The sequence below is a fragment of the Akebia trifoliata genome, chromosome 5 (genome assembly GCF_017979445.1).
Source record: "Akebia trifoliata isolate Shusen 1 chromosome 5, ASM1797944v1, whole genome shotgun sequence".
NCBI classification, from domain to species: Eukaryota; Viridiplantae; Streptophyta; class Magnoliopsida; order Ranunculales; family Lardizabalaceae; genus Akebia; species Akebia trifoliata.
In genome coordinates, this window is record NC_141379.1 from 25002498 (window position 1) to 25026824 (window position 24327).

The 24327-nt window shown below is 33.5% G+C and overlaps 2 protein-coding genes and 1 non-coding gene across 4 annotated transcripts; 2 read left to right on the top strand and 1 right to left on the bottom strand.

The window, feature by feature from the left end:
- The first annotated feature begins 2242 nt into the window (after positions 1–2242).
- On the top strand, positions 2243–2324 carry TRNAS-AGA (transfer RNA serine (anticodon AGA)). Its single transcript has one exon. It is a non-coding gene; the product is annotated as a tRNA-Ser (tRNA).
- A 976-nt stretch (positions 2325–3300) lies between these two features.
- On the bottom strand, positions 3301–8670 carry LOC147401757 (Cytochrome c oxidase biogenesis protein Cmc1-like protein). 2 transcript variants are annotated; one of them, XM_086443154.1, is made up of 4 exons: positions 8253–8670; positions 4379–4455; positions 4016–4120; positions 3301–3932 (listed from the first exon to the last, which is right to left on the bottom strand). In XM_086443154.1, the coding sequence occupies exons 2-4, from the start codon at positions 4421–4423 to the stop codon at positions 3834–3836; spliced, it is 249 nt and encodes an 82-aa protein (XP_086299280.1). In that variant the 5' UTR covers positions 4424–4455; positions 8253–8670; the 3' UTR covers positions 3301–3833. The 2 variants fall into 2 exon arrangements, with proteins under 2 accessions (XP_086299280.1, XP_086299279.1); XM_086443153.1 differs by having other exon boundaries at positions 4379–4458; positions 8253–8669.
- Positions 8671–16205: 7535 nt separating this feature from the next.
- Positions 16206–23781, top strand: LOC147401758 (elongation factor 1-gamma-like). Its single transcript, XM_086443155.1, has 8 exons — positions 16206–16296; positions 16419–16468; positions 20134–20283; positions 20384–20444; positions 20535–20587; positions 20737–20838; positions 20937–21453; positions 23183–23781. The coding sequence occupies exons 2-8, from the start codon at positions 16460–16462 to the stop codon at positions 23560–23562; spliced, it is 1272 nt and encodes a 423-aa protein (XP_086299281.1). The 5' UTR covers positions 16206–16296; positions 16419–16459; the 3' UTR covers positions 23563–23781.
- The last annotated feature ends 546 nt before the right edge of the window (positions 23782–24327 follow it).

The window sequence follows — 24327 nt, forward strand, 5'->3', positions numbered from 1 at the left end:
TATCTAGACCATGGTTTCAAATCCACTATCATCAACAAACGTGAAGGAAGATGAAATAAAAATTGAATGCAAAAATAAAGAGATTGAGGAAATTTGAACCAACATTATACAACTATACAAGAATTTGAAAGAAAAATTAAATCTAAAAGAAGATGAATAGAATTGTATGTAAATCAAAATTTGAGTACAATGAATTGTGTTTGTAATTTAAAATAATTGATCAGATTATCTTTTACATGTATATTTTTTTATTATGTGTGATATAAAGTAGCAGTTAAAATAGTCGAACAAACAGTATTATGTGATTATAAAGGTTGAAAAGTGTCAATTTACCAGTTTTCAACATTAAGTAACAAATAGTTTTATGTGATCATAGTGTTTAATTTGAATCAATTCAGCACAATTCAGATCGATAAACAAACATCAATTTCAACACTTAAATTCAGCTCTTATACAGTTTCAGCAATTATAATCATTCAACACTTATTTGTTCAGTTTTAACAAACGACACCTTAGTCAGACATTTCGTCTCGTCCACTGAGTTGTCTTAAATGAGTCAACTCATCTCAAATGAGACAATCCATATAACTCAGTTTATATTGATTAATTTACATGTTTTTAAATTAAGATAATTACAATTTTTTTAACATAATAAGATAGATTAGAAGATGTTTAGTCATCAAATCATGTTTTATTTACAGAATAAATATATAAATTCCAAAACATATTAATTATTACTTTGCGAGTTTTACTGACTTAGTCGAGATTTTCAAAATATCGTCTGAGACATCTCAGTTTTCTTGCGAGATGATGTGAATGTCGAGCCACTATGTATATTTGTATCATTGCTGAACGAGACCGAGATGACTCAAGCGAGTCATTTCAATTTTGGACGATATTTAAAATCATGACCTAGACCGAATCAAACCAAAAAGTAATCGTTACGCTCCCAACTCAATTGTGTCCTTCCAAAATCATTGTGCTCCCTCTATTCAATGTTGACAACAATATGATTTTCTTCGTAGAAAAATTATTTTTTTTTTTGATTTTTGATTTTTGATTTCATTGGTCACATGGTGGTGCTTATGGAAGGAGCAATTGTCTGGCCTTTGTCAACATAGAGCAAGATTTTGAACATTTCATCATCATCATTTGAGTCTCAGTTCCATTGCTACAGATAATTCAAAGATTGAAGGGAAGAGATTTCATAAAAAAAAATCAAGATAGGATTTGTAATGAGAATAATTGGCTGTCGAATCTGAATAATAATTTTTGAGACGAGAGATCAGCTTTGGAGCTCATTGTTTTAAATTTTTTAAGTATTTATAAAATGAAATAAAAATTAATCATTCATAAATCCTAATTTTTGAAATACATGCACTTTGGCACATGCCATTGCCACCTACAAGTAGGGATATCCATAGGTACCCATTTACCCATAATCGAAATCGAAAATCCCAGTTCCAATTTCTTTTAATTAGAACCAATTAGAGTCGGGTCTAATATGGAACCAAACCAATAGGTCCCGAAATCGATTTATTTTGTCATTTATTTTTACATTATACATGATTGAAGGTTATCTTATATTTTAAAATTAACATATATGATATAAAGTTCTTCAAATTTCATACAAACTAAATACTTGAATTTAAAATGGGTCATTTCTTTTTAAATTTATTTCTTGTAAAGGAGATAAATTTTAATTTTTTAAAATAAAAGTCATTAAATCATCTTTTTTTTAGAAAAAAATATTATTAAATTGATACTTTACAAATAATATGTTTTTTTTAAAAGGATTTATTTATTTATTTAGAAATAATTTTTGTCATTTGATTCTTGAGAATCAGAATCGATGGGTACTCGTGATTTTTTATAGTTCCGATTCCGATTTCACTTATTTTAAAATCGAAATCAGAACCAATAAAAATTGGAATCGATAAAATATAGTAGTCATAATTCTAATATGCATGGGAACCGAACTGGAACCGACTCATTGACAACCCTATCTACAAATGCTCTTTACTGAACGATTCTGCCATCAATTGTTTTTTTTAGTAAAATAACACCAAATCCCTACCTCTAAAACACAATAATTTAATTGTAGAACTTATCCTCAATTGTGTGTTCTTATCCTAATTGTAAGATTGCATGTCTTAATTGTTAATTTCATGTTTTTCGAAGAAGTTTTAATCCATAATTTATAACTTTAAATTATGTTATTAAATTAATTGTTTAATAGTCAGTGGGCGTGCCGGAGTGGTTATCGGGCATGACTAGAAATCATGTGGGCTCTGCCCGCGCAGGTTCGAATCCTGCCGCCCACGTTTACCCGAAAAATTCGCTTATCTGTTTTGGCCACTTATTTTTGACCTCGGTTTATTCAAATATTACATTAATGAAAATGACGTAAATGCCATTCGCTTCAAAGGTTCTTATTACCTCACACAAATTATAAGAAAAAATCTCTAAAATCATAAACAAATCCCACACATCAAAATTTGATCTGAAATCTGGTAACAGGGCCTGAGTTTCAAACGTGCCCAAGCAATCCAAACCAAGGAGTGGACTTCTCAGACTCATTAAAAGCATTTTAGCATTCAAACCTTTAGAGGAGGAGCTGTGATTTTTGGACTCGAAAATTCACTAGATCTTGTGCACTTGCCACGTCAACCAACCGAGTGAAAATTTTCGAATCAGAAAATCATTAGGGTTAGAGGAGATCAAAACTACAATCATGAAACGACAAGCCTACTTAACAAGATATTTTTATGCGTTTAGTAAAGAATTAAGCATTAAAACCCATCCTTAAGAACAAGACTTGCTCCCCTTCTCGAAAGAAGATCAAACACACAAGTGCTTCTCCTAACCACCAATCTCATTCTCTCCAATTGATGGAAAGTTTCATGAGATTTCTCCCTTGAATGCATTGGAAAATCTTATGAGATTTCCATAGATGAATTATTTATATTGGTTTGCAATTTCTCTCTTGACACAGGTATCCTTCGTTTCTACACTCTGAACCTTTTAATGGAAAATTAAAAGCTAAATTGAGTACACTTTGTTCTTCAAATGTCTCATCTGGGTCTTTGCTTCCAGCTACGATAGCGAATGAAATTTACTCGTTTATTCAAATTTTTAGCTGTGTTCAAATGGTATTGGGCAACAATAATGACTTTCCTTCTAATTGTTCAAGCAAATCAAACAACAAAAACTGATTTCCCATCCACAATCAGACATCGACAAACGAAATGCTAAGAAATCATTAGCTCCAATTAGATTATTTTTCATTATCAACCTCTCTCATAGGAAGTTCGAATAAAATTAATCGTATATATTATAGTTATAGCCAAGTTTTTTATAAAGCTATTAGGTAATGAACCTGAATTACATTCAAACTATTCTCATACCACATTTTCATCACTCTCCTCCGATCGATTTTTAAATTAACTTTTGAATGTTACTAACACTACCAAAGTTAATCCAATGGCGAATTTTGGCCGACGAATTGCAAACTACTGTTATATATTGCCAAGTGGCACATTATTTTGGTGGAAAGCAAGGAATGAAAGTGCAAATCGCACTTACAACTACAAACTAAAGGAATTTCAAGGATCACAGCTGCATTCATATTTTCGAGGGCTTACCTTAGCGAAACTAAAACTTATTTCCCATCATACTTTTCTGACATGAAATTTTTGCTTGTTTTGAGTTCTTCGGCCATTTCGGAAGACGTTTTGATTTCTGATTCAATTTGTTGCATCCCCTTGATATATTCATAATTTTCAAATTCTAATTCTCATTCATCATAAGGGGCTACACGAAATTCTTTTTCTTCATTCTGCACTTTTCTCAGCAGTTTCTTTCCTGTAAGCTTGTAGCCTGTCTTTCAACTTCTTACTCTCTACAAAGTTTGCTTTACGATTCAAGGCTTTCTATGAAAAAGAATACAAAAGGTTAGTTTTTAAATAAAAAACAAACACACCGTGAAAACTTGATCTAAAGGAGAAAGACTTACTTCCTGACGGAAACAGCGGTCAAGTTTTATCTTGAGATCCGTACACTTGCCGAAGAATTTTGCAATGGGATGGTCTGTGTGACATTTTTGGAATTCTTCAATAATCTGCAGGAACCAAACACAAGGGAACAATAAGATTATGAAAGATGGTAAAGATCTTTCAGTTTCTTCCCCTTTTTTTTATTTTTTTTAAAACTTCTCAACCTAGGCAAAACAATGTTCCAACTTCCAACAATCAGATCGGATCATCAAAAAATCACAAATGGACCCATGATAAATTTTGTAAATTAAAAAAGAAAATCATTTTCCTTTCAGTGAAAATACAAAGGTTAAAAGAATGACAAGGCAGGGAGTTGGACATACTTCAATGCACATAGGGTGCCTATGCAAGGTCAGAGGAGGATGCATTTTCCCACAAACGCAAACCTTAACTATATAAGCTGCTGCAAAACACGAGAACCAATAAGCAGGAACGTACATCAATAGGAAAGAAGAAATGGAAGTCCAAATCTCAGTTACAGATAGCATTGAGGATTCTATCAAGTTCTCACATAAATGGAAATATCAAAAGGAAGAAATATCTTTTAATGTAATCTTTCAAAATATTAATATTGGGAATCCATTATATATTTCTAATAAGTAATACATTTCTATTTATTATTGCATATTGTGTAGGAAGCCTATTTTTTAATTGCTTTAATTATACTGGATATTTTTAGTTTGCTTTGAGACAAATTTCTTCTAGATATTATTGATTTTAGCAACATCAATTGAGGAATTTTAATAAGGTTGTTATTATTAATTTTCCTGCACCAAACTCAACCATACATCCAACTGGCGAGCATATAAATGGACTATGTAATTTTATACATGGTTAACCATATTTATGCCTTGTTAGGTATACTTAATCATCTACATATTATCCCAAATATTGGGGTTGGCAACATGAATTCTTTTTCGTTATTTGACTCTACCTCAAGCCATATCTCTAGTCATGACATGTCTTCATGACTACATGATGCTTGGGGATATCATATATTTTCAGTATAAACTATCATGTTCTCTCTTTTAGACCATCAAGTCTCTGGTATACCATGTCTTTGTAATGATGGTTATATGTGATAGTCTCCCAATGCTAAATTCAACTTTCTTTCTTCTCATCTTCAATATAGTTCATGACCTTGTATTTAGAAGGGTTTATCTGATGAGAGTTCCATTTTTCCATGGATCGTATCCGTAGCACATTGATTTTTCCTTCTCATCTTCATATTCATTATAAGTTTGCTTTGGTGACATGGATTTTGTTAATCTCTCATACGGGTGGTGGAGGTTTTTCTTCTAAAGATATGGTGGATACCTATGCTTGTTGTTGATTTGTGAAAATCCTATTTAGTAAAGGAGAATCTTGTAGAGGATGTTCCCATCCTTGTTAAACCGAGGCATTTGAAAATAACGTAAATCTCAGAATCAGTGTAGACAGCTTTGCTTATGGATTTCTAGGAGCTCCACAATGTCTGAGTTGCCAGATTTTATTGTTAATTTGGATGCATTATCTATGAGAAGTCAATATGTTTTTTCGGTTGGATAGGTCTGCCGTTGTTTGTTCTTGTCCTAGTTCTTTTTTCTGATCTGATGTGTCTTGCAGGGAAATCTATTCCTAGTTTTTTTTTTTTTTCCTAACAAATATCTGTTATTTGTCTAAAGAAATAATATAGAAATCAAGAAGGAAACACATATACAAGGATGAATTTTTCAGTATGTGCTCCTCTGCCAAACAAGAAAGCATGCAACAACAAGATTAATCTCCAGCATTTCAACAGCTAAGGAATTCCTGGAACAAGAATGAGCAAAGGGACTTTGAACACTAACTCCCCAAAGTGATTCATATTGGTTTGAATTCATACTGAAAAATCTTCCTGACCATTGGTTCCCAATCAACCTTTGTGGCTGTTTTTGGTGGGGAAAACAGACTCATCACCAATCAGTTAATGATCTCATACCAATTGTTTATTTGTTAGAAAGTTTTATATATATGTTTACAATGTATTAGATATATGCAATTTGAATATCATGTAGAGATTTGCATCAAATGATTTCTTTATCCTTCTTGTTGATGAGTTATGAGTGAATAATTTATAAGATAAAGGAAGGAAGCTAATAAAAACAATGATTACAAATATTCACCGATCGGCTAGTTTCTTCTTCTTCTTCTTTTCCTATTTTATTTTCATTATTTTATTTGCTCAAAACTTCTTTGAAAATCTTCCTACTCATAGTCTGCATGTACAGAACATCAAAACATTTTTCTTCTAGAATCTCAAAACCTATTGCTTCAAACAACAACTGTAATGAGGTCCTTCGGTTCTTTTAAGTTTGTTGCTTCATATTTATTGATTGGTGGTGTTTTGATGGATTTCCTTAAGCATTTGTGAAAGCATCGATCTCTCTCAAGTTGGGATTTGGATTTGCAGCTCTTTTGCTTCAATTTGGTGAGCCAAGAAATGGGGAAGACTTGAGAGATTGGTCAGAAGATGTTGATGATGATGTGGAGTTCCTTCTTCCCCAACTCATCTTTTTTTTTTTCTGATTCAATTTTTTTTTTTTTTTTTTTGTAGTATAGTGGAAATTAGAAAACAAGCAACAATGTCTTCTGGATTTTAATCTTTACTTTGTGTAAATCCATCAAGTGTACTAATTATCCAATGAACTTTCGTTTTCGAGCAATCCAACTTTATAATGTAAAGTGAAATGATAAATGACATAGATAACTCTTTTGGCACGCCTTTGAGTTCTTTCAATTTTGCTATCCCCAGGTTTTCATGATCACTCTAGAGAATCTACCAACATTTTAATAAGAAATAATCCAACTTCTACACTCTCATAGATGCTTTAATTAGAAGTTCTTTGTATCACAACACCCCATTGGACATTCCAACTGTAGAAACGGTAGAATCGGGGTCAAGAACCCCCCCCCCCCACGTCCTTCGAAAATAATGTCCAAAATCCGCTTTCTCCTACAAGAAAGACTTCCTCGTCAGGCAGACGATCCGAAATTTCTACAGGATCGTTCACAGGATTTTCTGCAAGCCAGTCGGCAATGGCCTTCCCCTTGACAGGGGGGCACAGGTCATTTCCAATTATGAAAGGTAGCCCCTACTTCAATAAGGCTGCTCGGCCGGATGGTCGCGACAACAATTGCGGATCGGACTTCGTCTTTAGGATAACCGGGTGAGCTAACATAGTTTAGGAGTCAATGACTCCTTATCTTATCAATACATGTATTACTGTGTCATAGGACTAGGTATGAAATAAATCTTCAATATAGTAACCATCCAACACCACTATCACTATAACAAATTGTTTTCCCACTTAATCTAGATCTTGAAATCTCCAATCACATACGTTGGGTTCCCACTGCCAATAATTTATTTTTCTATAGGCTTAAACACAATCCCCTCCATGTTATTGCACATTAGTCTTTAGCTAGTCTTTTGAACCCCCAAAGTCATTAAAAATAATTGATTTCCATGACCATGGACCTCCTCCATTGGTAAACACATATCTTCTAGAGAACTTAGATTCATTAAAGTCTAAAATTAAATTCTCATCATTTTACCTTGTTAGTACAACATGATATCTACCAAAATGAATATTGTAATCTAAAGTATATTTTAAATGCCTCAATACCCCAAGGACTCTTCGAGGGTGCAAAGTCTCTTATAAGATTTCTTCCAAATATTTCTTCTCTTCTCCCATAACCTAAATCCCTAAACCCTTATCTTAGCCTACTTCCCAAAATGTAAGATTAAAACATAAATCTATTACATCTAATAAAATCTTCAGGACTCCAAATAAAACACAAAATATGATTTTTTTTCACTAAATTTCAAGGTTTATTCAAATACTAAATAGGGATCATATAACAAAGAGATTCAACAATTAATTCATGAAAATAACCCTGATACTGTAGTAATTAGAGAATTTTAAATTGATCCCAAGCTAAAACACAAACTAAATGATAATAAGTATTTAAAAAAAAAAAAAATCAAAACAAAACAAAGCAAAAAAACAGGCAGTTGATTTTTCTAGTGATTCAACTGCATAACATGATGAACATTAAACAATTCCAGTAATAATCCCCACCACAAAAGAAAAAAAAAAAGAAAAAATAGTCAAGATCAACAATTATACATTATGTAACACAAAATTCATCTTGTAGTTTGGAAGAGACGACAACCTGAAGAAGAACCAATGAACGAGCGTTCGAGGATGGTGAATAAACCCTAGAAGAGTGCAGGTGCGTATATACGGAAGTCGCTGAACGTGCCAAAAACGTTGGTCGGGAGTAGCAAGCGTATTTGGCTTGCCAAGTTGAAAGCCCGCAGTCAATCAAATTCGATTATTTTTTGCCGAATCAGTCGACCAGCACAAATTGAACGATCCCTCGGCTACACAACACCTCTCACTATCACTCTCACACAGCACAAATTGAACGAATCCCTCGGCCACACAACACCTCTCTCTATCACTCTGTGTGTAAGAATAGAAGGTGACGCTGGATCTCCTCTAAAAAACACAGATCTTCAAAAAATGAAGAATCAGAGAAACCAACAGAAACCCTAACAGATACTGCAGATTGGTACTGGTACGATGATATCACATTGGATCCGTGACTGATCCGATACTTTATATAGAATTGGACCCTTATCAGATTGGTTTTTATTAGATCTTAATGTTAGGATCCAACCCTGATCCAATAACAATCGGACCGGGTTGTAGTGAAGTCGAGTCCAAATGACCTATCAAATTAGAATAAACTTCATATATTTAAATAAATGAAAAAATTACTTTAAAAAGGGTTAAATATTTTAATATTTACAACAACAAAAAAATCTACTTTAAAATTTTTTACAAGAAACGAATTAAATCGTTGAATAGTCCAGTGTTTTAGTAACTTGCTGGACTGTTCAACGTTTTAAAAGAAGGATAAAGTGTTGGGAGTGTTAAAGCAAGCTATTAAAACACTAGACAATCCAACATTTTAATCATTCGGAGGGTATTTTAGATAAAACAACATATTTTAACACATTAAAACACTAGACAAACCAAGAAATTATTAAAATGTTGAACTTTCCAACTACTTAATTTATTTTTGGTGATTTTTGAAAGAAAAAAAATTACAAATACTAAAATATTTAACCTTGTTTTAGTAATTTTTTCAAATATATAATATACTTTTTCATTGGTAACAAAATATATAATTATATCTATACACTTTCTCACTTTTTTATTGGATTGAATCCCTTTTAGATTAAGACATGGTTGATCCATAATTGATCCGATAAGATAATCGAAACCTAATTAAATAGAATCCTTATTAGAATCCAAATCCTTTATTTAGGCCTGAAGTTATCATGTTTGGAATGGATTGGATTTCAAGTTTGATCTTATACATAAATAGCCCTATAATATTATACAAACCCCTTTGTGTTTTGGTGAATATTTGAGGTAATCCTCGATGTTGTCAAACTGATGGCATACCCCTTGGCCTAGGTGTACTCTGAAAGATTAATAGAATATGATTTAAGTCTTTTGTATCCGACCTTGAACCTAAAACCCTTGATTTTTTTGCCCCAAATTTTTTTTTTTTTTTGATAAGTATAATATATTGATGAGAAAAAGAAAATCAAAGTACAAGGAGGCTGAGGAAGCCTCTCAAAGAGCTACGGGACAAAGAAAAAATAAAGACATTAATGATTACATAAAGACTTCCATCTAACAATAAAGTCTTCAAAAGTAATCACCGCAATAAATTTTGTTTTGACCAAAGGTACAAATAGCTCATGATCTCCAAGAACCCGTCTGAGAGCTTCTCACCTTACTATTGAACACCATGTTATTCCTCTCGTTCCACACCTCCCAAGTTATAGCTGAGAGGAAGTATAGTCCAAAGGAATCTTTTTCTGGAATTGAAACCATTACTGGCCCATTCTACCAACAACGAATATAATTTACGAGAAAAAACCCATTGAACACAGAATAAATCAAGGAATTTAGACCAAATAATATGAGAAAAAGAACAATGAATTAAAATATGATCAACAAATTTACCATCCTTCACGCAAAGGGAACAATAGTTTGGTGTGGTCCAACCCCGAACAATCAAGTTATCTATAGTAAGAACCCTCCCGATGGAGGCCAACCAAACAAAAAATGAGACTTTAGAAAGAATATACTTTGACCAAATGATGGACCTCAGGGGGAACGTTCTACAAAAGGGGTTAACCACTTAAAGAAAGACTTAACAGAGAAACTCAAGTCCTTAGCCCTCATCCATTCCCATCTATCCTATTCACTACCGTTGAGATGAAATGAATGCAGGAGATCAAGGAAAGATTTCACCTCTATTAGCTCCCAATCATTAAAATTCCTCCTAAATCCCAAATAGAGTTAGAATCGTTGTGAATCAGACACTGTTGTATGAAACAGTTCTTCTTCAGAGAACAGGGGTATAAAAACGAAAATTGGATTACCAGAAGCGATGAGCCACACCAAATATCCTCCCAGAATCTGATTTTTTACCCCAAAATTAAGGTTGTCAATGGGTGGATTCAAGTTGGTTTTAGATAGACCTTAACTAAGTCCTAAAAAAGGCATCTTGTATCTTATATTGCTTTAAGGGGCTTGAACCAAGTTCAAAATGATTTTCAAATTTTGTAAATTATAGATTAATGCATCATTGAAGTTGTTTAGAGTTATTCAATTGAAAAGGGAATAAGGATGTGAATAATATTGTTATTTTACGACTAGTATTTATCATATGCAAATGCACATGTATTAACAAAAGTTAGGACTTATACATGATTAAATTTAGATAACTTCTTCTGCCATGTCAACTTTTACTAACAATGCCCCAATATGTGTTCTAATTCTTTTTTGATTTCATATGAATTAGGGTGTTGATAGCAAAAGTTGGTGTGGCAATATAATCTCTTTAAATTTATTATAATTACTTTTAAATATATATATTTTAGGAATTTCAAAAAAATTATCTAATTTTTACTCTAATTTATCATTTAATATATTAAAAAGGCTTTTGTAATTTAAAATATTAATTAAACTAGTGACTTTGAAGATACCATGATAAAAAGGGTAACTTTGTAATTTTAGAAAAATTAAACATAAATGGAATGTGGGGGGGACATTTTCAATATTTAGAAATTTAGTATCGAACCATGTTTAATCCATCTTTTCTCCTTACAATAGTAGATATATACTTCATTTTTTTTTTTTGATGAATTTATGGATCTAACCACACATAATGAGTCAGGTTCCACTACCTTGTGGAGAATGATTCATTAGAAAATATATGACCCTAACCATGCAAACATGTAATCCAACAATCATGATTTTGTACACATCCCATTAACACACCTCTCTTTGATACTTATCTTGGGGATGAACAAAATGGTGAATTTGACACATTTGTCTTAATATTTATACCCCACAAAGAACTAATCTCAAGGATACAACTTTTACTTTTATTGTATTTTCTCTTCTTCCACTTTCAAGGATATCCTCAATTTTATTATTTTTTCCATCTTCAACTATTATTCATTAATTCTCCTTCAACTTTAAATACAATCCAACTTTATTATCTATTCTCTTTTACACTCTTGACTCCAAAGATGATGGTCGTGTCATAGGCATGGGCAAACTCTAGTATAGTAATGAGTTAGGTCAAGTATGTTTGGTAAATGTTAAGCCCTTGTACAAGGCAAAATAAATGGGCTAAAGATTTTGAACTTGGCCTCAAGATTATGGCCTTAAACCTTGTTTTTTTGGTGAGCTTGGTTAAGTTAACAGGCTAACGTTTCAAAATAATGGCCCTACCCAAAATTCCATCATCTTCAATCCCTTGGGCAATTTTTCTCCCTCTCAATCTTAAGTTTTTTTCTCCTTCAACCTTTAATCTTGAAGAATAGGTTAAGGATCTACAAAAAATAAAAATATATATAAAAAAAATGATGAATTTTGGGAGAAAATCAATGCATTTTACTAGATATTGAAAAATGGGACATTTAAGTCATTTGGAGACTTCTAGAGTAGAACCAAGCCAAAGGTTTATGTCATTTGAAAACATCGTGGTGATTGGAAAAGGAAAATTTACCAACAAAATATAGTCTTTTTGTTTATTACCAAACTATTGTCGGGTTGTACCGTATTCTAAAAATAATATTGTATTTTGCACAAAAGATCAAATTACCCTTAAATGGTGAAATTAGGTTTTCTAGCTTGATGTGACTTAGGAGAGAAAAGAAAGAGAACAAAATCTTGCTTTATAAGCTTTCATCATGTATTCTTATTTCATTTTCTTAATCTTCATTGTTCTTCCTCCATTTTCGTATGTATAGCCTAAGGTTCAGAGGATTGCAACGTCATCTTTTCTTCCTTCTTTTAATCCATTTTCGTCTACTTTGTCCGTGCAACCGAGTTTCAAATCATATTCTTCTTTCTTGTTCTGATTATCGATGCTTATTTTACTTGTTAACACATATGTGGATAATCCATCAACAAAAACTTTATACAATGTTGATAAGTCGTGTAGATAACATTGACAAACTTGGTCTAAACAATTGACAAATCTTCGAGTGGTCAACCAAATTGATCAAAGAATTTTTTTGACCTAAATGGTTAATAAATTTTTAAATTTCAATTAAAGCTTTATTTACAAATTGAAATTTGTTAAAACTTCTAAAAAACTTGTTAAACCTTCTTACTTAACTATATTTTAAAAAAGAAGTTATCACTTTGATGAAGGTTTATTACATCATTATGTTGAATAATCACATAAAAAGTCTTAATAGTCTCATTATTATATGAATTTTTAAATAAAGCATAATATTAGTAAGGTATCTTCTAATGACTTGTTTGTGAAACATCTATGAATATATATTGTAAGCATAACAGTCTCTAAGTGTTGACAAAACTCACATAGTATTAACAAATCATTTTTTATAAGTTGATAGGATTGGTGGTTTTAATTTTACCTTAACGTAATTCTCAGTTGTTTGATCGGGATTATTTTTAAACATATGTATGGCTAACATCACTTAAAATATATTCAGATTTCGTTACTAATTTTTTTTTGGATGAAGATAAAACAATGTGTATCTCAATAAAATTTGATGGTTCACCAATCCAACCACAAGTCACGTCATTGTTAGATTTTTTGATAAATGCAAGTAAAAACAAATTATTTTTTAATAACTTTTTCATGTCATTCATGTAATTTTCATTAGGTTTAATATTTCTTTTTGTTATTTTTTTTTTTCAAATTAAAGACCTATGTGTATTTCCAAAAAAAATCGAACGGTTCTTACATCAAACAACATATCACATCACCCATCAAGCATTTCGTAAAATGTGTTGAAGTAAAAGACTCTACAATCATGGTATTAAATCTCGTCTGAGACTGAGACAATTCGTCCAATATGTCTCAATATCGTCCACAAACGAGACAAATAGACAAGTCAAATGTATTGAACGAAATTTAAAACCACATTTCATTTTTTTCTCATTGTTGAATGAGACGACTCAAACATATCGAAAAACTCATCCAAGATGACTCGATCTCGTTTATGGACAAGATGCTAAACGAAATTTAAAACCATGTCTTCAGTGACCTTTTTGTGGCATTTCAGTGTTTGTCACAGAATACAAGGACATTATGAAATTGAAAATAAAAAATGAAAGTATTTTAGTAATAAATTAAAATATTGACAATTTTTTGATAAAATTTTCATTGGAAACTCAATTTTACCGTCAAATTCCTTAAATAGTTGTGTTAGAGTGGCCTCATTTCACACTTTACTGATGTAGAGGTGCGATACAACCATATATGCTTTTCATTCGTATCTCGATGAAAACATATATAGTTTTGTACACACCTCCACATCAGTAAAATGTGAATTAAGGTCAATAGGCTACTCCACCATTATTCTCTCTTAAATGTTTTAAGGAATATGCTTTTCATTTAGAGTAATGCTAAAGTGATCTCAGGCTGAAATCTCATATCGCACTTCTTGACGTGAAAGTATATGGAAATCATACGAATCAAAAGCATTTACGGTTCCCACACATTTGCACGTCAAGAAGTGCGATATGAGTAGGGGTGTCAATGGATAGTCGAAATCCAAATCCGAATTCGAATTCGAATTTGAAAAATCGGATATTATCCAAAATTTTCGGATATCGGATTCGGATGTCAGTTTCACATTTGAATGAATTTCATATACGAATTCGGATATTGCGATATCCAATTCGATAATACCACTCCGATAAGAATATGTATATTGTGTATTTATGTTTTACAACAAAACTTTAACACACATATATATGGTGATGTGTATTTCTGTTTTATAACGAAACTTAACTTATAAAGTCATCTTCTCTCAACCTCAATCTGAAACGCAGAATTAGTCGGTAATGGAGGGTTTGGACTGTGCGAGGTTGCGAGCTCCATAACCCATTGTCTTCTCCGGTCGGCGTCATCCAGGTACATATATACTCTCTCTCTCGGTAAAACCTATCTTCTCAACTTGTGCGAGCTCCATTGCCGTCGTTTTCTCCGACCGACGAGCATCCAAGGATACTTCCTCTCTCTCTCTCTCTCAAACACAGTAAAACCCTATTTTACTCTCATACAAAGAGGAAAATCCCATTTGTAGGATTTTTGTCGGATCGGATATTTTCGGATATCCGATATAATTTTTAAATTCGGATTCGAATTCGAATTCATATATCATTCTTTTTTTTCGGATTCGAATTCGGATATAGCAATATCCGATCGGATACCTATCCATTGATAGCCCTAGATATGAGATTCCAGCTTGATGTCATTCCAGCACGTTCATGTATGGTTCCTAACACTAGGGGTGTCAATGGATAGTCGAAATCCGAATCCGAATCCGAATCCGAATTCGAAAAATCGGATATTATCCGAAATTTTCGGATATCGGATTCGGATTCGGATGTTATTTTAACATTCGAATGAATTTCGGATACGAATTCGGATATTACTAAATCCGATTCGATAATATCCGCTCCGATTATAAATACATGTGTTACGTATTCATGTAACACAACAAAACTTATTTCTATTTATATATTCTCTCATGTATTCAAGTTTCACAACGAAGTATAACTTAAAATGTTTATCTTCTCTACCAAAACGCAGAACCAGTGGGTTTCTGACTTTCGACCGTGGGTTTCGACGGTACAAAGTCCCCGTAGCCACCCTCTTCCCCGGCCGGCGAACACCAAAGTAGGTATCTCTCTCTCTCTCTCTCTCTCTCTATCTATCTCAACCAAAGAAGCAAAACCAGGTGGGTTTCGACTTTCGACCGTGGGTTTCGACTGTACAAATTCCCCATAGCCACTCTCTTCCCCGGCCAGCGAACACCAAAGTAGGTATTTCCTCTCTCTCTCAGTAAAACCTTATATTTTATTCGAATTTTTCATTTTTTTTTTTTCAAAAATCAAAGTTTTTTTAATTTTAAAATCAATTTTTTTTCAAAAATCAAAGCTTATTTGATTTTAAAACTGAAATACGTTGAAAATTGTTATTTCTGAAATTGAAAAAATTAGGAAAATCAATTTGATTTTTGCCGATTGAAGAGGTTGGTGTACATCGAATCTAATTTTATTAGGGTTTTTATCGAATCGGATATCCGATATACTTTTCGAATACGAATTCGAATGCTGGTTAACGATATCCGATCGGATTCGAATTCGAATTCGGATATCAATATTTTTTTTCGGATTCGAATTCGGATATAGTACTATCCGATCGGATAGCTATCCGTTGACAGCCCTACCTAACACACTTTCACATCACGGCGACGTGAGGTACGTTCTTGAGGTCACTCCTGCTCCATTCTAAAACCCGGCTAACCCATGCACGCTTATTTCTTGTTAAGTTAGAACGTAGAACCGAAGTACAGAACATACCCGTTTTTTTTTTTAAAGAGGTAATTGGATCTGAAAAACGCGGATCCATGGCCAAGATTTACCAAAATTATCATCTCCAGGACTATCTGACGGTCTAAAATTAGGGAATATGCGTATCCTAAGGATGACAGCAACACTACTTTCCGTTATCACTAGAGAAACCCTAGACCTCACAAATAAATATTGCGCACACACAGACACGTACGATCTCTCCGCATTCCGCAACAAGCAAGGGCAGGGCTTTGCGAAGAACAATCGTTCTTCTCCAGGTGATCTTTCTACCTAAGACACGATAGGGTTAGGGTTTTTATTTCTTCTTTTTGGATTGATGATTGGTGTTTATTATGTTATCTGTAATCTGAAACAAGCTTTGTTTATCGTGTTTGATCAGATCTTACATCGAAGTAAAAAAAAAAAATCATCTTTTAAGCTATGGCTCTGGTGAGTTTCTCGGTTCTTTGTTCATCTAATCTACCTCGTTTTCTAGATTCGATAGTGCAGTACAATCAAATGTTCATGATCTGTGGTTGTTTGAGTCGCGATTTCTATCTTGCTTGTTTGAAATTCAACAGTTGTTTTTAATTTTTTTTGCGTTTGAGTTGTTAGAGAACATAGTTGTTTAGAATTTAGGATGTTGTTACCTTCTAAGAGATCATTTTTTTTTCTCTATAGTATTAAGTAAAAATCCGATTTTTAATCCACATTTTAGATGTTACCACTGAGTTGCACCATTAATAGAATCATTATGTCATTCCTCTAAGATTTTGTTTCTATTTTTTTGGGGCCTTGCTCTAATTCAAGGTGTAGGTAAATGATGTAGGACATCTACAATCGTAATTAGAGTTTTAGAAGGATTTCTATTTCATAGTTTTAGTAGGATTTCTATTTCATAGTTATGTTAGGAGTACAATTCCTTGCTAGTTTTTAATTTGTTTTTATTATTTAGACTATAATTAGAAGTGTCCAATTTGAGTTCTAATAAGATTAAAAAGTTAGTATTATGTTATAAATATGTTACGAATGTTTATTTTTAGTTTTTTGGTAGGATTCTAAATTGTTATGATGAAGATTTATATAAGGAGTTCCAAATCCGAAAATTAATAATAATCATCAATTCAATTATCTTTTCTCTGTTTATTACTTTTTTAGTTTGATGCTTTATTTTCTTTCAAGCTATTATTTATTTATCAATTGAATCTATTGATTCAAATTGATTTTAAGTGTCCTATTGAACTCAAGAGATTCACACGCTTCCGCTACGTCAAGTGGTATCAGAGCTCTTCTTATGATCCACAAAAGATGGTTGGTGAAAATGATTTTGTCACAAAATCTTATCTAGAAACACAATTTTAGAGGCTTGAGGCTAGAATTATGGTTAAGTTAGAGCCTAAATTGGAAATCCTTGTTCAATGCATGTTTTTCAACACCCTTGAGAAGAAGAAAGGTAAGAAAACCCTTGGAGAAGAGAACCCCATCCCTTCCTTAGTTCCCCTCAAAATTCAGCCCCTAGCGTAACAATTAGTGAAACAAAATCGACCAATTTTCAAAATTCTGCATAGAATTTTAATCATACCTAAATTACACCCTCCCAAACTGCATCCCATGCCCTTTAGACTTTAAAATCTATCTTCCACCACTATCTCATCAAAATATTTTCAATAATTCCCTTCCCCAATCCCTCCCCACACCTTATTCCACCTTCCATCAACCTTCTAGCCACACCGCACCACTCCTAGACTTTCAAAATCAAAACCGTCACCCTCCAACTCATGACCCTCAAAACACTTCTCAAACTCAACCAACCCCTGATACTGATTCTCTTGATAAATTGAATCTCTACTCTACTCCACCATCCATCTGAATCCATCTGATCGAATATTGGCTTAAGGCAGACATTCCCCAATTTAATGACCCTTTCCACGTCGAGGATTTTCTTGACTGGTTGTTTACTATGTAGCCTTTCTTCGAGTATAAGCATAGGCGTTTCAAATCCTATAAAGAAGTAGATATGGTAATGGTCTACTTTAACAATGATTGTTTTTCAACGGGCACCTACAACAAGACTAATTTTAAGAAGGTAGATCTACTCCGCATCCTCACAAAAATCAGTAATAATGTTTACGTTGTGGGTTTATTGGAAGATATACACATCTTTTCTTACTATCCGGACTATGGAGTTTCTTTATTTGTGTTGAACTTGAGGACAAATTCTTTTCAAGAATAGGGGCCTGATGTAGGACATCTACAATCCTAGTTAGAGTTTTAGTAAGATTTCTATTTCATAGTTATATTAAGAGTGCAATTCCTAGTTAATTTCTAATTTGTTTTTATTATTTAGGCTATAATTAGAAGTGCTTAAAAGTGTCAAATTTGAGTTTTAATAGGATTAGAAAGTTAGTATTATATTATAAATAGGCCAAGAATGTTAATTTTTAGTATTTTAGTAGGATTCTAAATTGTTATGATGAAGTTATTTATATAAGGAGCTCCAAATCCGAAAATTAATAATTATCATCAATTCAATTATCTTTTCTCTTTATTACTTTTTTAGCTTGATGCTTTTCTTTTTGAGTGGCCTATTGAACACAATATCTTAATTCCTATCGATTCTCTTGATTCACACACTTCCGCTACGTCAGTAAAGTAATAAACTTCTTTGGATTTGCCTTTAAAATGTAAAAAGTCTAGTCAATGACGGTAATTTTGTCATGTATCGGTTTAATTCTAATCCATTATGTTCACTTGTTATTTGCATTATTATTGTTTTTTTGATCGGTTTCTCAGTATTATTATTTATGTTAATTTCCATAGAGATGGCTTTAGCTGACATTGCTTTATCCAATGGTGCATAAACATGATAGTTTATCATGCTTCACTAATTTCAAGAAAATATAGAAAGTTCATTTTCGTAAAAAAATTAATTTCCAATATAATAATTGCTTAGAGTTTATTACCATCCTTTTCTTAGTGTGTTCTGAATGACTTGGATTGTTTATCATGTGCCTTGCTTGCACCCAAGCTCAAATGCTGTTGTAAAGAGAACAGACAAACGAGTGAACATTGTAGAGAGAAAAGATTCAAATCGTAGCAATTAGAAATACTCTCCTTGATCAAAGTTCTATGCCCAAGGTATTCTAATTAGAAGCCTTCTCTATTATGACGTACTTGTTCACCGAACCTTATACTTTGGTTCTTTATGACAAAGTCTACTTGAGAGGTTATTTTTTTAGAGTCAAAGCAGATCTTTTTTTTTCCCTTCTTTTTTAGGAATTTTGTATGTTTTAGTTCTCCCTGTTTGGAAGCACCAAATTTAATAAATGCTTGTTTCTCGGATATAACAATATTCACTACGAGTATTGTTGTCTCTATTCCCTATTGGCCATGTTTATATATCTGGACACGTTGCTTTTGAAGCCTCAATTCTTTTGTTCCTTAAAAATGAACCAATTGAATGACCCATCAAAAAAAAAAAAAAAACCAATTGAATTTAATGCAACTTCTTATTTCTACCTCACTTCTTCAGTTTGAACATTCTATCGTACCACTATCAATTGGACTATTGTACAACCATCCAACCGTTGCTACGTCTTTGTAAACATCTGTATCTTTGTCAATCGCACCCCCTTCAGTATTATCACCTTTAAGCATTTAAACATCTATTGTTGACCCTCATAACACTTCCATGCATGGGCTTTCTTGTTTTTTTTTTAATCATCAACAAAATCCATCGAAGAAGTGGTCTAGTTGATCAACTAAAGAAGTGGGTCCACATTTACCACTTTATTGCCTTTCCTCTTTACCCCCTTCACAATTTCTTTACTAGTTCCCCAAAGAATCTCAGTCCCTTTGCTAGCACAGTAACACACTCAAGGAGCCCCTCCCCGTGATAAGCTGAAACTGCCGATCCTAATGATCGATAATCTGGCGTATCTTAAACCCAGTCATTCGTAACATTTGTCTATTTTATAATTACTGTCATTACTATTTATAATTTAGGACTGAAAACACTAGATGGTTGCCATCATTCTCATAATCAAATGGGTGTATTATTTCATTCTAATCCCCCAATCTTCTTCCCTAATGTGTTGTTTGGATCAACTTCGTAGTTCTTGCACGGGGGAAGCACAAATAAAAATGTTGTAAAGTCACTTATCGCAGCGGAGTACACTGGTGTCAAAGTTCAACTGGTCCCGAACTTTGAGATGGGTGTTTCCAACAAAACTCCCGAGTTTCTGAAGTTGAACCCTATGGGAAAGGTATAGTATTATTGTGTATGGAAAATTCTTTCAGTTTTCCAGGTTTTTTTTTTCTTTTCATGTTTGATTTTGTTCTCTTGAATGCTCTATGGTTGTGCAGGTTCCTGTACTGGAAACACCTGATGGTCCCATATTTGAGAGTAATGCCATAGCTCGTTATGGTGAGCAAAACTTTTAACTGTTATTTTTCCAAATTCTGGAGATTGTATTTGGAACTTATGATTTTATGATTATTCTGTTTGTTGTTGCAGTTACTCGCTTGAAGGACGACAACCCTTTATATGGTTCTTCCTTGATTGAATATGTAAGTTTTAGGCTTTCATGCAATATCTGCTTGTTTTTTTTTTCTTTTTTTCTTTCCTTTTTATTTTTTCACTCAGCATCTTTTCTGTATCCCCCCCCGTGTACTAAACGTTTGGACATGCCATCATTTTCTATAATGGTTACATACAGGGTCTTCTTGAACAGTGGATTGATTTTTCGTCATCAGAGATTGATGTCAATATTTTGCGCTGGTTCTATCCACGATTTGGCCTTGGTATATTCCTTCCTCCGGTCAGTTGAAATTCCTTATACCTTCTTCCATTTATCCATACCTGTCTTCGTTTATAGACTAATGTGACATACTTGTCATAATATCTTTTTCAACAAAGGCTGAGGAAGCTGCCATTACTGCTCTGAAGAGGGCACTAGAAGCTTTGAACACACATCTTGCTTCAAACACTTACTTGGTGGGACATTCGGTGACGCTTGCTGACATAATCATGACATGTAACTTGGTTATGGGGTTCAGTCATCTCATGACTAAGAGCTTTACCTCAGAATTCCCTCATGTTGAAAGATACTTCTGGACAATGGTTAACCAGCCAAATTTCCATAAGGTATTAGGTGAGGTAAAGCAAACAGAATCCATTCCTCCAGTCCAGTCAGCAAAGAAGCCTTCTCAGCCGAAAGAGTCTGTGAAACCTAAGGCAAAGGAAGAACCAAAGAAAGAGGTCAAGAAAGAGCCTGCAAAGCCTAAAGTACCAGAGGATGCTGAGGAGGAAGAGGCACCAAAACCCAAGCCAAAGAATCCACTTGATCTGTTGCCCCCAAGTAAGATGATACTGGATGAGTGGAAGAGGCTCTACTCAAATACCAAGACCAACTTCCGCGAAATTGCTATCAAAGGTAATATCTTATGTTATGTGAATTTAGCAACGAGCTTAATTGCAAGGTTTTTATTCACTGATGTTATTATCTAGTCATTTGGTAGAATGCATGTGGAACTACATTATTTTGATGATATGAGGAATCAAGTTGAGCTGGGGGGGAGAAAGAGGAGGAAGACATTCTAAAAGTCTCAATTATGTCATTCATTTTTTTTGAAATATACATAATGCATAGATCATTTGTTTCTTACTCCCCTTGGAGGGTGGGGTCACATGGAGATCATGTTGGACATTCCAACTACCGCACATGACCTTTTTCTCGAGCACAATCTTGGTAGTTCAATTTATAGTTCAAAATTTTGTGCTGTTTGGTGGAACTTTTTGGTTTCATTGAATTTCTTGGAAAGTTTTGGGTCAGACTTTTTGGTTAGATTTTAAACCTTGGTTCTATGCACTCTGATACTGCTAAGTATATGGAACTTTATCGTGAAGATTTGATTTAATTGAATAATTTGTTTTTCTTTTTTTTTTTTAAATTCAAATCAACTTTTCCTTTGGTTATAAATGTCAAAATATTTTTCCTTTTTTTTTTTCTTTTTCTTTTGGTAAGGATGGACTCTACTCTATGGACAGCTCATTGTTCCGATACTGCTAAGCATATGGAACCTTAATGTGAAGATTTGGTGTAATTAAATAATTTGGATTTTTTAAAAATTCAAATCAACTCTTCCTTCGGTTATGAATGTCAAAATGTTTTTTTTTTTTTTCTTCATTTTTTTGGAAGGATAGGCTCTACGGTATGGAGAGCTCATTAATAAGAAGTGCCACTTAGCTAAGGGGTGAGACTTGTGGAGGTTGTTCCCAGGTCCTAAGGTTCAAACCCCTTGAAAACCCAGGTCCTAAGGTTCAAACCCCTTGAAAACATACGTCTAACAATTATTGACCATGTATCAAGCCTTATCTTTTAAAGCCATATTCTATGGCTATTTCACTCCTTATCTTTTAAAGTATCAAGCCCAACTCAACCATGACTTGCCAGGTCAAGACGTCCTATTTTATATAAATAAATAAAAAAGAAAAAAAATTGTTAGTCTCTAAGCACTGATTATTTTCCAAGCACAAATATATAAAAATCATATATTTGAAATGAACATTATTGCTCATTGAAGGTGGTAAGCTTACATTTTCAAGTCTAGGTTTTATTGCAGGATGACTGTCTTAATAATATCACTAGTTTTTTGACATTGCTCACAATTGAATAGTTGTGCTTGTCACAATAAATCTCATTTGTTTATTACTCTCTTACACCTCATGCTGGGGCCTGCATGTTCATGTTGGAAAATCCAACCTCAGAATGAGATTCCATGCCATTGAGAACATCAACCTCCAAAAATTCATCCATTTTGACATTCCAAGCATCATGAAAAGTTGTCTTGAAGTTAAAAACTTGGATCATCCTGTAAAACTAATACTTCAGGTTAAATTTTTGTATGGTTAGTATTGAATGGATTGTTGTTCAATGATGATAAATATGGGTTGATAACTCACTGTACCATTCAATTTTCAAACATGTTAACCAATGGGAATAAGAAACGGGTGTGAATCTATCCCAAACTCTTACGATATATCAACAATTGACAAGGGTTTGTTTATCTTGTAGTACTCTAGTTCCTGTTTCTAGTACCTTCTGTCCATCCAATACTTCTTTCTTGAATGGTTTTTTTAGCTTTTATTTTGGTTTGTTGCAGGATTCTGGGACATGTACGATCCCGAGGGATACTCTCTTTGGTTCTGTGATTACAAATACAATGATGAGAACCAAGTGTCATTTGTCACCTTGAATAAGGTCGGTGGTTTTTTGCAACGTATGGATCTTGCTCGCAAGTATGCCTTTGGAAAGATGTTGGTGATTGGGTCGGAGCCACCATACAAAGTGAAGGGATTGTGGCTGTTCCGTGGGCCAGAGATTCCTCAATTTATACTCGATGAATGCTATGACATGGAGCTATATGAATGGAAGAAGGTGGACATATCAGATGAAGCCCAAAAGGAGCGTGTCAGTCAGATGATCGAAGATCAAGAGCCTTTTGAGGGAGAAGCCCTCTTGGATGCCAAGTGTTTTAAATGATGACCTTTGCTACCTCCTTCATCACTCTTCTAGCCTAAAGGAGGTTTATCTGGGTCTTGTTTTTCCTGTATTGTTAGTTTTTCTTCCTTTCTTTTGTGTGTCGAAAACAGGGAGTCTTTTTCCCCATCATAGATAAGTTAATTCAGTTATTTCGATTGCATAACTATGCTCCATGTTTTTGATATCATGAACAGAGTATGAGATTATATGTTTTGAGTAGTTCTGCATGTCTTGATTACAATTTTCCATTTTCTGTTTTCTTTCTGTCTGTTTGGATAGATACCTAGGATCGGATAAATCTGTCTACTTAATGAGATGATGGAACAGGGCACAGATGGAGCACATGCGGTACTAGTAAGTATAGTTCTTGTGAAGGAATTGGTCCATAATTTTCCATGCTCATGCACTTGAGCCTTTCTTCTGTGTTACTCGTCGGATGGGGTGCCTAAGATGTTGACATTGTCTAAAGCATGACTGTAGTGTGATTAGATGGTTTAATTGTGTAGGGCTCCTAAAGCGGCAACAGTGCAAGGATGTGGCGATAAATGGGTGCGGATTTGATCATTTGCCACAATGAATGAAAGGGTGTCCTTTAATTTGAGTGTATCGATAGTTAGGGTGGGTTCAAAAATTTCGAAAGCGTAAACCCTACATTTCAAAATTTTGTTGGGTCTTGATAACAATTGATCATACCTACCTACCAAACAACGTTATCTTCTTTCACATGCATTCATAATTGCGATCATTATTACTAGTAGACAAATG

Coding starts and splice junctions, on each gene's coding strand:
- LOC147401757 (XM_086443154.1), bottom strand. CDS start 4,423: ATGCATCCTCCTCTGACCTTGCATAGGCACCCTATGTGCATTGAA. Junction 4,121..4,378: donor GGCACCCTATGTGCATTGAA/GTATGTCCAACT, acceptor TGGTTCCTGCAG/ATTATTGAAGAATTCCAAAA. Junction 3,933..4,015: donor ACCGCTGTTTCCGTCAGGAA/GTAAGTCTTTCT, acceptor TCTTTTTCATAG/AAAGCCTTGAATCGTAAAGC.
- LOC147401758 (XM_086443155.1), top strand. Junction 20,284..20,383: donor AGTTGAACCCTATGGGAAAG/GTATAGTATTAT, acceptor ATGGTTGTGCAG/GTTCCTGTACTGGAAACACC. Junction 20,588..20,736: donor GTTCTTCCTTGATTGAATAT/GTAAGTTTTAGG, acceptor GGTTACATACAG/GGTCTTCTTGAACAGTGGAT.